At 40.0% G+C, this 17,748-nt stretch overlaps 2 protein-coding genes and 1 long non-coding RNA gene across 3 annotated transcripts; 1 reads left to right on the forward strand and 2 right to left on the reverse strand.

The window, feature by feature from the left end:
• Window positions 1-4,222: 4,222 nt before the first annotated feature.
• On the reverse strand, window positions 4,223-7,663 carry hoxc10a (homeobox C10a). The gene is made up of 2 exons (XM_042096861.1): window positions 6,823-7,663; window positions 4,223-4,968 (listed from the first exon to the last, which is right to left on the reverse strand). Exons 1-2 carry the CDS (start codon window positions 7,562-7,564, stop codon window positions 4,694-4,696), a joined length of 1,017 nt encoding a protein of 338 aa, XP_041952795.1. The 5' UTR covers window positions 7,565-7,663; the 3' UTR covers window positions 4,223-4,693.
• A 228-nt stretch (window positions 7,664-7,891) lies between these two features.
• On the forward strand, window positions 7,892-10,227 carry LOC121712831. Its single transcript, XR_006032659.1, has 2 exons — window positions 7,892-8,118; window positions 9,442-10,227. It is a non-coding gene; the product is annotated as an uncharacterized LOC121712831 (long non-coding RNA).
• Window positions 10,228-13,891: 3,664 nt separating this feature from the next.
• On the reverse strand, window positions 13,892-17,472 carry hoxc11a (homeobox C11a). Its single transcript, XM_042098726.1, has 2 exons — window positions 16,027-17,472; window positions 13,892-14,725 (listed from the first exon to the last, which is right to left on the reverse strand). The coding sequence occupies exons 1-2, from the start codon at window positions 16,709-16,711 to the stop codon at window positions 14,493-14,495; spliced, it is 918 nt and encodes a 305-aa protein (XP_041954660.1). The 5' UTR covers window positions 16,712-17,472; the 3' UTR covers window positions 13,892-14,492.
• Between the last annotated feature and the right edge of the window lie 276 nt (window positions 17,473-17,748).

The raw sequence follows: 17,748 nt of genomic DNA on the forward strand, positions 1-17,748 counted from the left end.
ATGTTAGCCTATTTAAATGTGACATCGCATATTTGCTATGAGACGTGTTTAATGAAACAGGATTAATTAATATGTTCATGCAGCACCTTTCAATATGTGACTGACAATGAATGAGCATAGTAGGTGTAGGCTACTTAGGTATAAATTCATTCTGTGCGAATACAAACCAGCGAGTAACAATTGCCATATATTCGTAACTTTTTGTAAATCTGGCTAGACTATTTCTTGTATGATCTTTCTTATTATGATCACCTGGTTATGCTCATTGCTCAATGCCTACCCGAATGGCAAAAAATGATTCCAGATTAACCTCCAAAGGAAGGCTGTAAGGCACATTCACGTATTACGCTAGAAATGCAGTTATTGGTCAGTCGTCAAATGGATGCGTAACCTTAGATAACCGCATGACGCCTACTCTTGAATTTGACTGACAACTAAAACAACAAAAACAACTAAACAACAAAAACTATTATCATGAATTGAATCTACCCGTGTACATATATGTGTACATAAATAAGGCTACAAGACATTAACGAATATGCATTTCATGTTATGAAGTATTGTGATCTTCCATGTATGTCTAATGTAGGCTATACTTTGAATTGGATGACATGCATGTTTTGACCAAAGACATCTGTAATAAAATTAAGAAGTGTGTAGCCTACTATATGTCTTTGTGTCTTCATTTTGTAGCACACACACACACACACACACACACACACACACACACACACCCACCCACACACACACACACACAATATGATTTGCCTATGGTCATCAGTATTTAGTCCTTAGAAACTATAGCCTAAACGTAATTGGCGTCACTCAATCTTTGATATGTATCCATTGGCGCTTAAAGTTGTGGCTACAAATAGCCAAGGTTTTGCAATAATATTTATTAATTTGCCTACATATAATACAATTACACCTACCTCTACTCTCAGTCCCTGTGAAAGTCTGTTCCGCCATATAAAACGAAAACTTGTATCCGAATCGAAATTCATGGCCGCATTTTAGATAAGCACCACTGGGAGGCCTGTATTTCAATATCTTGTGTATAATTCAGTGTGTCCACGGACAAAATATGTCCACTATGGCTGAAAACACTATTTCACAAGTGATGTGTGTTTGTAGTATATTGGCAACATTTTACCGTGCCAGGCCTGAGTTCGTAAAACAATTAAATCCCAGGATGGTTAAACGGCGAGGCATTGGCTAAACTAGCCCGTGAGCTACGAAAACCTTGATAGATCGACTTAAATAATGATTCAGTTTATCCACTTCTGAACTTCTTAGAGGATGGCTCCTGTTCATCAGTGCCAATTTGTGACTTTCTCTCCCAAGTTACAAGCTGCACACGCCCAGTCCTCTGATTACTAGTGTGTGTGTTGTATGTATAGCCTATTTTAAATATAAAACAATATTTGATCGCCATATATTACACTCTGAAAACCATATGGACATTTAATAATTCTCGTTTTCTCTCCCTCCCTTTGCTGTAATCTATACCAGAGTTGCCTTCTACATCCTTTGCATGCCGTAGCCTACGACTGGTAGCGTCTTTGTGGCTATTACTCGATTAGAGATTCTACACAGAGAACATGGACAACACTTTGTGTATAGCTTCTGCTCAAAGTAGGCCTGAACATCCCGAACTGCACTAAATCGCAGGCTATTCTTCGCAAATTGCCGCTGTATCCGCCGTGGAGGTATCCATGTCCTGTGGGGGCCATCTCACGTGCTGTAAACTCTTTGTTGCTGGCGCATTCCAAAGGAGAAGTCTTTCACTTAACTGAATGAAAATGACTTTGGATTCCAGACTGTCTCCTAACGTCTCAAACAGCTGAGCTGTACAGGGGGAAGGAGGTTGAGGTGCTAGGACAACAAGAAAATATTTACAGCACAACTGTTTCACTGCCACGCAAGACACTTGACTGTGCTACGGCTCACATGAAAAGGACTGTCTGCAAATGCAATAGGCCTATAATAAATAATTGAAGGATTGAATGCAAATGGACATTTGAATTTAGGGGACGTGCCATGTGTCATGACATGTTACCTATTTTGTGGTGCTGTTATTAAGACGTGTTAAAGGCAAATAAAGGTTTTCATTAGTTTACAATTCATAAACACCTTACAACTTTATTTTTTGTTTTTGATCAGGTTGGAGCATATCTATTAAAATTGTCCTCCACAAGAGTTAAAGTAAAATGCATAGTGAAATACTTTGCAATGTGCTGTTACATATTCTCATTCAAAACGTTTGTTTATATTAGTTTTCCAAACTTGAATTGTGCGCCTAGGCTTACATACACACACACACACACGCGCGCACACAAACACACGCACACACACACGCGCGGGCACACACCCACACACACACACACACACGCACACGCAAGCCACGGTCTACATCAAAAAGTAAACAGATCCACATAATATGTACCATCAAAATAAATCAATACACAGCAATAGCGTAAGAGGTAACCTGCATATTAAATATCTCAAGTCCGCATCTTACCAACCTTAACCGGCTTTTAAACTATTTTTGGTTTCACTCGGCAGCTGATATCTCTTCTTTCTGTAGCATCATTTTTGGAATGTATTGTATTCAATTTGCTCTTCCTGTTAACAACCATCAACCCCTCCTATCTATCTATACATCTATCCATCTATCCATCTATCTATCTATCTATCTATCTATCTCAAAGATGACAGATAGGAGTGATATGTCAAAACACTGACTTCCACTCCTTTGGACTTCCAACTTCCAACCAAAATATGGGCCCAAGTGTTTGTGCGGTCGAAGTTTACCCCTGAATGTTTACAACCTATTCTTCCCCTGAGAACCTTACTTGATTTTACAACCAGTCACATAAATGGAACCAAAGCTGAGAGGGGTGCCTGTCGCGGCTGTAACTGTGCAGTTCATTTACAAAGCCATTTGCGAGGATTTCAGTGGTGTAATTTAACGGCAATTGTCGCCCTTGATGAAGACGAACTGACGTAATCAAGGCAGTTTCTTGTTGCCGAGCCAGGATGCCAATCCCAACAACATGAAACTACCTAAACCACGCATCAGCTGCGCGTAACTTGTAATCCAGCGGGGAGGACAAACGACACATGCACCAGAAACAAGTAAGAATAAAAATCAACCATACAGTTTGATGATATAACTGGCCGCTAGTATGCTAATTGTAGTTTTCTTTTAAAACACATGGCTTGATTCCTGTCCAATTCAGTCGTGACATGAGATTTTGAAGTCTACTTCCAAACAGTAGGCAACCACAAACAAACTAACAAAATAGTTATGTTATCATGATAGACTTCACGACCTGTCAAAATCCCATGGAATTAGTAGTAGGGTAGGCTATTTCAAATTGGTGTCAGCTAAAGTGAAGGAAGCATGCAGCATGGATATTGTAGGCTATGTTGACGCGAATTAGAATTCGTCTAAACAAAACAACAATTACAACCAGTAGTCTGTCATAAATGCAGGAAGTATCCCAAACTTGCTAAACAGCTACAAATGAACTCTGGAGATGCGCAGTAGCCTAACCACCTAGTCGGTGACATATGCAAAGTGCATTTGTCAAAGGTAAAACCAAACCACTGTACTATTGCTACCAGGACTCAGTTAAACCTGTCTGGAAACAGCTGCCACGATATCTCGTGTCTTCGCCAGAGGGTCAGAGTAAATAATGATATACTGTGTCCTACCTTACGAATCGTCGAAGACCGTGCACGGGGTTGTCCATCTTGTCATCAGCTTCCTGAAGTCCTTTCTCTTATTAGCCATCCATCGTAGGTTCTTGGTATAAAAGTGTTCCATTATTCCCTCTAGCTAGCTGCTAGTTCCTGGAGGCAACGAGTTCGCACACCGCTTCGGTGAATCCAGCACATTGCAGTCCCGGCTATGTGGATTAAGCCCTCCTCCACTCACCTTTTAATGCATCTTTACTGCAGCAGCACATTATATTTGCAGATTATAAAATCCACCCCCAGCGCTTTGCAGGACTGTCCTGACATTACAATTTTATGACCTTGACTTACTGTGGTCACCTGGATAATATTTAAATCAACGTTATGGTCTCCCACTTATATTAGAGACCTGACACACTCCCCCTCCTTTCTTCTTCACCCTCTCCTTGTGCCTCTTTTTTCTGTCTTAAGTGATGTCAGCAAGGACAACCAGGGGAAGCAGATCAAAGCATGTCTTGCATTATTTTGGCCAACCCCTAGTTTATTATTATTATGATCCTTTGAAAGGAATCACATGATATTTTAGTCACCAAATAATAAATGCATAAGAATAAAACAATGTACATGCAGAATACATCGTGCAAATTGTATGCGACACTTACAACATATAAGCTCACAAAAGACATTATAAGAATGTTGAGGGCATCTTATACAAAAAAAGCGTAAAGTTTACTTTCTGGGCAATCAATATTCCGTATGACGGCTATTTACACTATGAGGTCAATGTCTTATTCAGGCTTTGTACAGGACCAAGTCAAGCTGATATTAATTGTAAAGGTTTCTTTAGAATTATGTAAACAGAATTGTGTTTGTGTCATCTGCATAAATCTCCCAATCCCTGATCATAATCCACATGCTCGAACGCGCGCGTGTATGCGTGTGTGTGTGCGTGTGCGTGTGTGTGTGTGTGTGTGTGTGTTCGCACATCAATTTAATGGAAACTGTAGCCTGTTAGCTCACGAACTCGGCTCTCTCTATTTAGCTTCTTCAGCTTCATCCTTCGATTTTGGAACCATATTTTGACCTGTCTATCAGTAAGGTTGATACTCTTGCTGATCTCCAGGCGGCGCTCACGGGTCAAGTACATGTTGAACAAGAACTCCTTCTCAAGCTCGAGAGTCTGGTACTTTGTGTATGGGCACCTCTTCTTTCTTCCACTTTTTGCCTTAAGCCAGTTTCCAGTTGTCTTTTCCAATCGATCCTCATCTGTAGGATAACAGATATACCAGGTTATATTAGCCAAATTTATGTTCACATCATCCAGAATTATCAGAATAACTTTTGTTTGAATCCAAATTTCATTAATTCAGCACTGATTTAAGTATGCAGAAATCCTGTTTCTAAACCTTTAGATCAAGTGACAATGGTGGGTGAGATAAACGTTTTTATGTTTTTAAGGCCGTGATGAGCCTATTCAATAAATTGCAATGTGGTAAGCCTAGCCTACTATGCGCAACTATCTCCGTAGTCCTCATACAAGTTATTTCTTTTCAATTAAACAATAAATAAACGTATTCTACGTATGAACGGGATTATTGTGCTATAAATGCGATAAGTGTAGCATTCAAGAACAGAACTCACTGTTTTTATAGTGAAGTATTACCAGCACTGCAAAGATTGTTATCATTCTACTTGACTTATTGCTCCAACCTAATTTTAGTATTATATGAGGCCAAAATCAAGTGAGCAGTGTTGAAAAATGTGTACAAAAGGTTTACGTCATATATGTAGCTGTACCTATTTTTAAAAGTGCAAGGGTTTATTACCAGACGCGCTTATGAGCCTCAGAATAGCCAAAACAGAAAGGGGGAAATGCACGACAGGACATACTCATCTACCATGATTGGACTATCTAATGTAACTCTTTTAACATAGCTCTCCAGCTTTAAACTTTTTGAGCTTTGAATTTTAGGCAAACGAAAGAAAGACATGCTTTCCCGCTCACAATATACACACTCACATTAACTAAAATTGAGCGAATCTGTATTTCGGCTATACAGCATACTTTACAAGCGCCTCATACCCTTTCATAAATATATTTAGACCAAGTTCACTATACAAATCAAATATATAATTATGAAATCATGTTTTATGATATCAAATGTAAAATGAAAATGTGAAAACTAACACTAACCCTAATAGTATGACGGAGGAGATCTGTTGAATAATTAAAATGATAGAAAAATGAAACATAACTAAATAAAAAAATTGAAAAAATATGAACCATGGGGAAATGTATTTGCAACATTATAAAGCCAATGAATGCAGTAGGCTAAACCTTTTATCAAGCTATTTTTTTTTTCAGTGCAAAAAATTGGTTTCAGAATTCGATTAAAATAGCCTAGCATGGCTACACGTGTGTTATTTGCTTAACAAGATGTTCCATTTGAATGGCCTGTTTGCGCGTAATATTGCGCAAATGGGGACTGCCATGGGCCTAGTGGCAGGGGACTATGTTTTGTCTGTTCAAATGGTCCATGTAGCAAGTACGTGTGCATTCCAGTGTGTGAGCGTGTGCTTGCGTTATATTGGGCAAGTGGGAGAGTGTTTATTTCAATAGTAAGTGTCTCCCTCCCTTTATGGAAAGGTGTTAATACAGTGAGCGCCGTAAACACATACCCATTCTCCATATAATTTACATTGTATGGGTCTAGCTGTCGCTGTAAAAACGTGGTACAAAATATCTCTGCCATGTAATGATACAGAGATGAATGTACTTAAAGATTATGCTGCTGGAGATGTGTGTTGTTAGAATTCAACTGTTTTACATAATGTGTTTTACGTATTATATTCCTACATTTATCATCTTCCCCGCAGAACTGATATTTTGTTTGATATACAGTACTGTGCGCATGTGTGTGTGCATTTAATTTTTTTGTCTACATTTGCAGTGTTTGTTAAGGTGGTTAGTGTCATGGGGTGGAGAATGCGTGTGTGTATGTTTGCTTGTGAGCGCCCGTATGTGTGTGTGTGAAAGAGAGACAGGCAGAGAGACGATACGTGTTGGTAAATTCATCTGTACAGAATTATTTTGTGCTATTAATGGTTTTAGAAATTCACCTTTCAGTTCATTTTCTGAGTCATCTGTACAGCTGTCCGTCTTAGGGCCATTATCCTCTTTCCTAGGTTGCCCTTGGTTGGTATCATGCTCCTCAGCTTTCGTCTCATCATCAGTACTGCCCTGCTTGGGCTTGCTTCTATTGACAGACTCATCTGGCGATGGGGTCTCAATGGGCGATGTTATTCTGGGCATAGAGGGAAAATCTGTTCCAAACCCACCTCCTTGTTGTCCTCCCTGGGTAGAATATACTTGGCCTCCGCGGAAATAGTCTTGCGCAGCGACCGTGCTTTGATCCGTCTGCCTGGTATTGTCTCCCAATCGTATGTACGTAGTAGACGACTCGTTTGAGTCTTTAGACCTATCCGTATCAGCTTGAAATACACAAGAAATGTCTTCTTCTTTGACATTGCTTGTCGCAAACGAACACGGATGCAAAGCCTGGGCAACAGGTTGTCCATTCCTGTAAGTTTTCGCAGCCGTTCCCCAGGCGTCCCGCTGTGACAGGTAATGCGAGTGGTGGTAAGCGCTCAGGGAGAGGCTGGTTGGTGAAAGCTCATCCCGTTTAGACAGAGGTGCGCCCAGAATACCGAAATTTCTCATCATTGAGCAGCCATAGTCTGCAGCCGTTTGCATATACATCCCGGAGTTGGCGGAGTAACCCTCACCTCTGTAAGGAGATGAACCGCCGACTAACGAATCCATTAGAAACGATCCCGCTGCCACGTTGTTCGGACATGTCATTTTGGTGTGTAAAGGACTAGCCTACTCTTTTGTTTTGCAGCAATTTCGCTTTTTCCGTGAGGGATAGGGACAGTAGGACGCTGACATCTTTTGGGGGGGCAAAAATATCAGCAACATAATTATGGATGTCAGAGAACCTTGTCATGTGATTTTCAGACCAATGAGCTTCTGGAAGTGGCCTTGATGCTCCAGACTGGGCTTACGTCACCGGGGTCAAGTTGGTAAACGTAGGAGATGTAGGGTGGAGCAATGGCGCCATCTAGCCGACATTTTCTTGTAACAACACTCTAATTCATAGGAACAAAGAACAGCTGAACCAGGCTTGGCTTTCTATTGCGGGACTGGGGCGCCTGTGGTAGACCTTTTCTGAAGAGAAACGTAAACTAGCCCCCCACCCTCACCCCAAAAAGCCTGAGCCGACGTTGTTAAAGACGACTGTAAAGTGATGGCCGATATAAATGTTTACAACCTGGAGAACTCTTTAGATCGTGTCCAGGGATCCAGCCGAACTGACGAAGGCTCAATAGAGGGAATTACCTTAGAATAAGCATGAGGTATGTTCGAGTTATATCATATTAACAGGCCAATCTACTGGGTGTTGTTTTATTTTTGTTAATGTGTTGTTGCAAAAGGGCTTTCGATTGAAACTGCTGTCCAATACTAATCAAATAAAGAATCCCATTGGAGTTTGCCGTTGTTCGCATTGTGTGGAGACTGCAATGTTGGTCTTAATTTAGCTTATAATATGACTGCAATCTACGTACTACTTTCGCTCCTCGGTCTGTTAATAGTATCCAAAGAGTGATCACCAAATATAGATGTTTTCAAATATCTGCCAAGACGCAAGAGAACATTGATTGCTTTGATTTTGGCTGTAGACTTTCCCCCCTTTGCAGTTTGTTGTTTTGTTGTTGTTAAGGTGAAGTAGCCTAAACCTGCCCGCGAACGGTAGCCTACGCTAGGCCCATCGCTGTTGTTTTCCGCTTTACTTTTAGCCTCTTCTACAGTGGTTGGAGCCCATACGATCTCCTAACCTCACGTGTTAATAATTAATTTAGTAGAATAACACACATCCATCTGTAACACTTGTAATATAGGTATTTGAATTATTAATTTAACTGTATTTTGTGTGTTGTGTCAAGACTTACACACATACTCCAGAGTATTTAATATTAATCAAGATTCAATTATTTAACGAAGAAATCCACACTCAAAAGTACCTAAAGTTAAGTCAATAATGTGTATCTTACTTTGAGGTAATTTGGTAAAAATAGGAGTCGACATTCGTTGAATCAATTCGCCTAATTTTGGTTTTCGTGCGCTGACATCTTCGGGTTATGTGCGTAAATCTGCGCGTAAAATGCCTATGTTCACAAGAGAAAATGATGTCGACTAATGATACCACAACCGTGTTACATTTTTTCTGTAGTAAATCATGATGCTCATTGATGGTGTGATTGGACGTCAAATTAAACCATGTAATAGAAATGTGTAAACATTTTCTGTGTATTTGGTTTTTTTGGGTGATTTTGAATGAAGCATTGTAAACATGTTAGCACAAAGGGTGTGACATAACATTTTGATCGATTTTTAAGCGGTTGAATGAAAGGTTGTTACATTTCGGTAATGTGAATATTATAACATAAATAAAACAACCTATACATAAGCCTACATGGGTGTCCTGCCGCCTTAAAACACCTTCAAAATTCAGATGTATACATCTCATGCATATATGCTTTTTCACTGAAAGAAAGTCGAGTTTACTTCTTCAAACGCTATCACCCAGTCCCCTACCAACATTTAACTGAAGTAATTGTATATTTCTTCTGTAATGGAGGGTTTGTTTTGAAGGCCTTGTCCGTGGCTTTATCTTTCAGGAGCGCAGACTGAAAGGTCACTGCCAATGACCCTCCGAGGATTTTATTGCATCGGTGTGATTGGTCCATTCCCCTGTCTGTCAAACGCTTGTACATTTCCCCTTGTGCCAATGTGAAAAAAAAAACAGTAGGCCTATTTAGAGAGAAAGGTCTGTCCATAACATTTTTAACCACAGAACAATTTTTTTTAATCATAATACAATGTACAATGTACAATTCTAATGTCTCTTTTTCGCAGTAAGTATTTCATACGTACAATGCCGATGGAGCGGATTATCAATGATTATCAATGGTTACATTAGAAAATATCCAGGCTCCTCCATCATGAAATAACGTATGTTGTTAAAATATTATTCTATGCATGTGTACCTCTGCCTGTGTATTTGTGAACATGTTTAAGTTAAACCGCGTCATCGTGTTTGTGATCATGTAAATATTTTGTTGACTAAAAAAACCAAATTCAAGATCAACAGTATGTTTAAAATCTGTTTTGACTGAACACCGCATTACTCCATTGATTGTTTTTGAGAAGTCAATTTGAAAAGAGCATTTTGGTATTTTGCGCAATGACGAATCTGGCAAAGTTTCGAGGATCGAATTTTTCATCGATATCCGTCAGTGTGTGCAGCAGCGCAGCAGTTTTGTTGTTGGACATTTGTGCAGACAGTTTTCCATTATTTGCACAGTTGGAATTCTTACGAGAAACAAACGTTGAATGAGTAATATGTTTCATCTGATTGATTGCTATCTGTACATGTTAATTAATCAATTAAAGGAATAAAGGTTTTTCTTTATCGTGTGTGGTATGTACAGCTTATCTCTTACTAGCCTACTTATCGTTTACTACTGACGTATGGTGGTCACAATGTTTGGAAAAATATTAACACATTTAGTATGTAAAAAAACAACTCCATATGTGGAAATGGTTGTCTTTTCACACTTTGGGCATATAATCCATTCTTCATTTATACCTATCTGAACCTGTTCAAAGGACAGATGAAAGTTTAATTAATGAAAGTTTAGAATTAATTTGATCTGTGTATAATTTGTTTATTTTTCAACACTTGAACGAGTGGGAAAGGGAAATAATATGAGGCAAGACAGGGAAATAGGGACAAGATATGGTGGTAAGATAGGGACAAGGTATGTATAATCAGTTGTGAGCAAAAGGCCCACGGCCTTGATCTTAAGACAGAAGACTAGGAACTATCCGATTCAACGCTACACTACCACATCACTCAGGTACGTACACTACATTTGTTTTGCTCAGAACCCGGGCGGGCTGGACCTGTAAATGCATTGCAAGGACCATGAAATATCTCTCCAATTTAAAGTAACGAGGTTCAGCTCTTTTCCCTTCACTAAACAGCCGTCCACCCACGGCGCTACGAAATTTATAGCTGCTGCATGTAACGTCTTAAAGACAATTATAAATCAGAGAGTGGTAATCGAGATGCACATCAGCATTATATTAAATTTTAATATCGCGAAAGACCACCGAAATGACTACAGAACACCGCCTAGGAGGTTATTTTTTTTCACTGTACACTTAAGTGAGAGGAAGTCACTACAGGAACCCTGCAGTAATGCACATTTTCAACTGAAATCTCACAAAGCAATTAAAGTGCAAAGTAGTGATGTGCTGGCCTATGGATACCCCTGCTGAGCATTATTTAACCACATCACATTTTTTGAGAGAAGACAAATCAAAAAAAGGTCTCCGATGATTTTAATTTCTGCTATCCAGTTTAGACGTGTTCCTATAAAAAGAGACAAATAAAGATATGTTTCACTTTATGTTTAGTAACGACTCAATTTCAGATTACCATTTGCATTTGCATTACTGTCGAAAAACAGTTCGAAAATATTAATAGGAACCATCCTTAATCTTCAGTACTTGCACGTTTATAATACCATAAACAAATATGTTTTATTCTTAATTGCTATTCAACGTGCTTCCAGACGAAACGGAATTTCATACAATCATCTAAGTTGTCTTCCAGGCTAGAGTCTGATGTTGATGTTTCTAAGGGCCCCGCCATTTTCTTTTCCATGTGCCAAGAGCGCACCCGGATGATTCTTTTGGCTCCAGCATTCCATTTAGATCACTCCACCAGAATCTCTCAGAAACATTGCCAAAGTGAATGAAAACTCAACATATTCCATAGCCAATCAAGCGCTACACAGTTCTTCGGTCATAATTACCGAGCACATTTAAATTCGCATTTGTGAAGATAGTTTACAAGTGTGCGACCACACTGTTTTGCAGAAAAACGCGCGTCGTTTGGTGTGCTGTTAAGAATTTCAGCGAGACACGACCCCAAAACTTCATTTGTTTGATTTGCATTATTTCAGACATGCTGTGTGGTGATGGCGACGATACAAAGACAGAGGAATTGGATATATTATCTACGTCACAGAGCCAGGGCCAAGGTTGGTGGGTGTGGCAACTGCATGGAGCCTTCCGTAGCCTTGATCCCTGGCTGAGATTCTCCTTCCCCCTCTACAACCGCAATCTTATCACTCCGTCTGTTATTTTGAACAAACCACTGAGTTATCCTCCCTCTCCCTCTCTCTCTTTCTCTCTCTCTCTCTCAATCACACACATACAAATACAAAAGAAAATAAGGAACTAACAGAAATTCCAACATATCAACAGTCATTTAATATATGCTAAATGGGCTTCATTTCTAGGTTTTCCCATGTCCAGATGCATGTGTCAAACAAGCGAAACAAACATCTCTCTTGCTCTCTCTCCCTAACACACACACACACACACACACACACACACACACACACACACACACACACACACACACACACACTTATTTCAGCAAAATCTGAATGTACGAACTTTGAAGAAACACCCAAAGCGCTGAACCTAAATGTGAACCTAAAACTGCTCATGCGTGAAAATATTACATTTTACAAGGACAATAAAGAGTATTTACTGGGCCCGCTGAAGCTGGCAGAGTTACCTGCTGTAGCTTAATTGTAAGGGTCAAAGTTGGTTCTCTCTACACATTCCTTTTTCTGTTCCCACTCATTCTCATTGGCTATTTGTCCTCCTCCACACATTTCCTGGCAAAGGGGGCTCCTTGATTCCGCTTTATTGCAATGGGTTAAAGGTGAAGGCCTTGACATTATTGAAGTTCAAAGACAACTTTTTAATTATATTTTTTAACTTAATACACACGTGTGCAGCTCGCACACGTGCAAACCCAACATACACATATGCCCGGATGAATACACACTAAGGCACTGGAAGCTATGGCATAATTACTCGTGGGCACATTGCAGGCGTGCATATGTGCACACCCACAGGCACAAACACACACTTGCACTTCAATGTGGGAGCAGACAGTAGACACACACGCATGCACAGACACACAACACACACAGACATACGCGCACACCCAGAAACTCAAATATCCACATACATGCACGGTATCCACAGGCCATCATAAAAAAATACATATTTATCTAAGGGTCACTACCTAACAACCATGTACAATTGACAGATCAAATCGGAAATCGGTGGTTGCAAAATAAAATGTCACTTATTTTACATATCGAGAAGGGCTTTCCAACGTTTTGTCTTTTTTCCGAAAAGCCAGTCTTACTTGTTTGCTATTTACTGCGGAAGTCAACGCCATTCCCTTCGAACAGACGGTGCAATTAAGGGAAAAAATAGCCATTTAGTGCCTCTGCCTTTATGGCGGTGTCTAGACTGCAAGAGTGGCTATTCCATTTAGTGAGCACTAAAGGAGGTTGTCATTTCCCTCTGTCTTTCCCCCGCCGTGATTCTTGGCTGCAATTTCAATGTCGTCGTACTGCGTCTTTCTCCGTAGTAGGCCTACAAAAGGTGTAAGGGCTACCCACCGTTGATCTTAACGCACGCTAGCATAATATCTGGTTGTAAACCGCCTTCAGTTTCCCGCCTCTCTACTCAAATCCTCTCCATCTTCTCTAACACAATGAGGTCTTTTTTTCAATCCGTTGGATTGAAAATAAACGATTACAAACTACAAGGGATTTTAAACTTTTTGAGCGCTGACCATGAGGCCTGTGTGTGTGTGTGTGTGTGTGTGTGTGTGTGAGAGAGAGAGAGAGCGAGAGAGAGCGAGAGAGAGAGAGAGAGACAGAGAGATAGTGTACATGTAGGCCTACCTATACTATATAGCATGTAGCTTGAAAACCTACTTGGCCTAAGCATCATTAAATTATTTGGAAATTACCATTAATACCAACCATTGTTTTTAACCAATATTTCGGTTTATTCCTCAATATTTCTGACAGATATAGTACACAGGCCCAATGTAATCTTTCTTTCCGACCGCATAACAAGAAAACATCAAGCACAAAGCAAATAATTTAGAAACGAAATTTAAAGCTCTTGTGTTTGCCTCGGCAATATAATGAAAATAGCAGCAGGGAGAAAGAAAAGAAATTCGAAATAAACTTATATTTACAGTCACGAATGCACTTTGCATAGTCTCTGTACAAAGAAAAAATTATTACAGATTGTACACGTCACAGTTCTCGATGGCTAAAATGTAAAAAACTTGCATTTTTTTTTTTTGAAAGATTCAAGTCCGAAGTCCGAATCGAGTGTCTGCGATTATGTTACATATATACAATGACCACATACACATAAAAGTCAAGGGTTGTCAAATATTCCACAACCTAAAAGGACAGTTTCGTAGCATACAAGTAACTAACATATTAGGTGTGCTATGAACAATAAAACAAAGATTTTAGAGGAGTTGGGATTTACATATGACATGAGTGAGCTAGACAATAACCGAACATAAAGGACTTTTTTTACAGCAAACAGCAAATCGTTTTAAATGCACTTACAATGCAATCACGGGCAACTACGCTTTTATGCTACTGACAAATAAACGCATTCGTTTGCTGTTGCTACGAACGATACCATTGTAAATGCTGACTTAAACTGATTTTCGGGTTGTTCATGATGTGAAATGGCCTAATTATGTACCACAGTAACAATAGGTGTAACGAACATTGACACCCAGCGAAATGTTCAATTATAACAAGGGATTTCCCGAGAAGTATTGCAATCGATCTCTGCTTAGCTTCTTTTCTTTCATTCTCCGATTCTGGAACCAGATTTTGACTTGTCTATCTGTGAGATTTAACATCCTGGATAGCTGGAGCCTTTTCTCCTTGTTGATATAAACGTTAAAGAAAAACTCTCGCTCCAGTTCTCGAATCTGAAACTTGGAGTATGGGCATCTCTTCTTCCTTGTGCGTGGGGTACCTTGAAACAAAGAAAAAGAATGCAAATCAGTATATGCATTTAGGCTTCATACACATCCACACAAGCACAGCGCAAATATCACATTTAAAAAGGAGGTCGCACTCATAAAATTGCCTCTCAACAGGATTTCTAATGCCAATTCCATCTTGATGCATTAGGCTAGCCTACCTTCAGGTGTCTGCTGTTGAAAAGCTAAATGTCTTTATTGGAGGAATGCAAAGGTAGGCTACCTATGTGGCTAAGACGACGAATATATCAAGCATTACAATATCCTATGATGACAAGGAATGATGGCAGTTCTGTAATTGTTGAGTGGTCTATTGCGGGGTAGCAGGCTAACCATCAACTTACTAAACTGATTTTGTATGGCTTTATCAAACTCTAGTTTGTGTCACATTGATCAAGCGACACATTTAAAGTGTATTGTCACATATTAAACACGTGAAATTTTAGAGAAGTTAGAGAAAAAAGTGCATTCATTCAAAATAGGGGCAAATCCTTTCACAACTAAGACTTTCTAATGTAGGCAATGAGGTGGGTTATTCTTTTTTAGTTATTAAAACCGTTCCTTTTAGTTAGTCTTCATTTAGTGGCTTTTGGTTGGAGGTTGAAAAGTGCATAGGCTTCTAACGTGAACGGTTAAACTCAGACTGAACACAAAGAATAGTCGCCGCATGCTTTCTGGAGAATAGACACCTCGTGTTGATTTTGAACATAACAGCAAGATTAGTCTAAGCCTGGAAATGCCATCTTAATTGGCTGCTATGACTTTAGATTGGTAACGAGATACACAGATAGAAACCAGGGGCTCTAAAGCAACATTAGTGCAACACTGAGAGGTGGCTATTTGGTAGGCTGTATGACAGTTCTAGCTAGCCAGCACGGCACTTCAGACATCGCAAGTCATTTGACTATATGAGGGATTTGCTAGTTTACATGCAAGCTGCTAAAAGAACGCTCACAGGACGCCAAAAGCAATGTTCTGCACAATTGGTTTTTACTCATGACAGCCCAACGAGAAAATCCCTTAAAACACCCAATGCAAGTTCATGATCAAAGTTAGCATTTGTCACAATAGCGCGCTCTTAAAATTTCACAGACTCTAGGATAGCAGCGTCTGTGCATAACATCCCCTTTTTTCAAAGTGCTTTCCCATCGTAAAAATTCTTCTCATTGGAAGAAAGAGCTTTGTAGGTTATAATAAAATCCTTTGAATGCTTATAAAACTCCACATAAAATCTGACCGACAAAACACCGGGCTAGTCCCTTAACCTTTCCCCATTTACAGCTTCGGTACCTACTCGAGTGACTGTTCTTGTTGCCGTTGCCGTCCTTAGTAGCTGAGGAGGTACACGAGCTCGAAGTTGTATGTTCCTCTCCATCGTTAGTGTCCTTTTTCTGCTCTTGAGAACCCGATACAGCGGCCGGCTGCTGGGGCGCCGAGTCCACTTTACTCGGTTCAGTCTTTTGTAAACAACTGTCTGACTGACTGTCCGCTCCACAATATGCCGTCTCGAAAAAACGGTCAAAGCCTTGCGGAAGAACGTTGTTTTTCCCCACTCCAGAATAGAACCCGGACGCAGGGTGGTTGGAGTTAGGGTGATGTTGGTGGTGGCTATACACACTCTCGTTTTTCATGAGCATTTCTGTCATGGTGGATGGCGGAAGACAGTCTCTGTGCACCAAATCCTCTCCTGAGTAGCAGGATGCATAGTTGCTTCTGTGGTGCCATTTGCTGGAAGGGTCCAGTCCATACGAAACCTCACGTACCGGCTGTACTTGAGACAGATTCGTGGAATAAGGGTAGGTGATTTGCCGCGAAGGGGCCTGAGGAAGGAACGAAGAGACGGCAGAAAATTCGGGGACATAGTATGTGCAGCTTGGGAGGTAGATATTGGAGGCGCAACCCGTTCTGTCCCCAAAGTCGGATGTCCGGTCTTTGCGCGTCTGGGAGCAGAAGTTGCCCAGATTCACCGAGTTAAACATCTTTCCCTCGTACTCGGTACTATAGATAGATGTTTTGGATTCGAGCTGCAGAAGGAGAAAATTTGGGAAGGCGAGATGACGCGCAATCCGTCTAAGTCGCCCCGAGACACGTGATCGAAAGTAGATATTGTCATATATCAATTTGGAACACTTGGATGCGTAGGAGTGGTTCTCTTAGGTAAGATCTAGGAGGTTCAAACGATTAATTTTCAAAACACCGCAGGAGCACTAGGAAAATGAGTACCAGATTTCGATATGTTGTTTCAATGCCTTTTATGGGGAAGCTGTTTTTTAGTACAGGAATGTGTTAGTGTATGTAGGCTAAGTTGCAGTGATTATAAGAATGACCAGGTAAGACTTTTTATCTTCACTACTGTGAGAGTATGTATCAGTTGTCGAATTTGTTAGAAGAGTTGAATATTTGATTACGGATCTGATTATCTATAGAGAGTAATGCAGAAAAGGTAGTAGCTGCTAGCTGTCTGTTTCCCATATGGCAATGGCCTTGAAATAGCTTAGTATCCTTCCAACAGTGACATATAGATCAGAACTTTTCGAGGAAAACGTCAGGATAGTACCTCCACAGTCACAGTAAATGTCATTTACTACATTTATGTAACGTTTTAAACCATTGCACTTGGATAACTGTCAGAAATATAGCTCCACCCCATATCAAGTTGAGGCAATATGATGGTGAGGGTGATAGTGAAGTGGTTTGCATATAAATACATAAATATATTCACAGCGTTGCACCAATTGAGATGGTGTATTTGGTGAAAGCACATTGTGCTATGTTAAGGGATCTCAGATTGTTTACATACTGCGCACTGGTAACTTTTACATGAATCTTGTGTATCTTTCATATATATCAGGGCCTTTGGTTAAGAATATGTATCTATAACTATTAGGCTTATCCTTTCTGAATTTTGTTTCACAACCCCCCCCCCCCCCCAGTTGAAAGTCTTTTTGATACAAGTTGCTAAAACAGATTTTCTAAATAAAGTTTACGGGCGACATACAATTGACTTGTGCCTTCT

The sequence above is a fragment of the Alosa sapidissima genome, chromosome 7 (assembly GCF_018492685.1).
Source record: "Alosa sapidissima isolate fAloSap1 chromosome 7, fAloSap1.pri, whole genome shotgun sequence".
Lineage (NCBI taxonomy): Eukaryota > Metazoa > Chordata > Actinopteri > Clupeiformes > Clupeidae > Alosa > Alosa sapidissima.

Excerpts from the sequence above, each read along its gene's own strand:
- hoxc11a (XM_042098726.1), bottom strand. The coding sequence starts at position 16,711 with ATGTTTAACTCGGTGAATCTGGGCAACTTCTGCTCCCAGACGCGCAAA. Across the intron at positions 14,726-16,026 it reads CAACAAGAACAGTCACTCGA|GTACCCCACGCACAAGGAAG; the intron begins GTAGGTACCGAA and ends CTTTGTTTCAAG.
- hoxc10a (XM_042096861.1), bottom strand. The coding sequence starts at position 7,564 with ATGACATGTCCGAACAACGTGGCAGCGGGATCGTTTCTAATGGATTCG. Across the intron at positions 4,969-6,822 it reads CTCAGAAAATGAACTGAAAG|ATGAGGATCGATTGGAAAAG; the intron begins GTGAATTTCTAA and ends GTTATCCTACAG.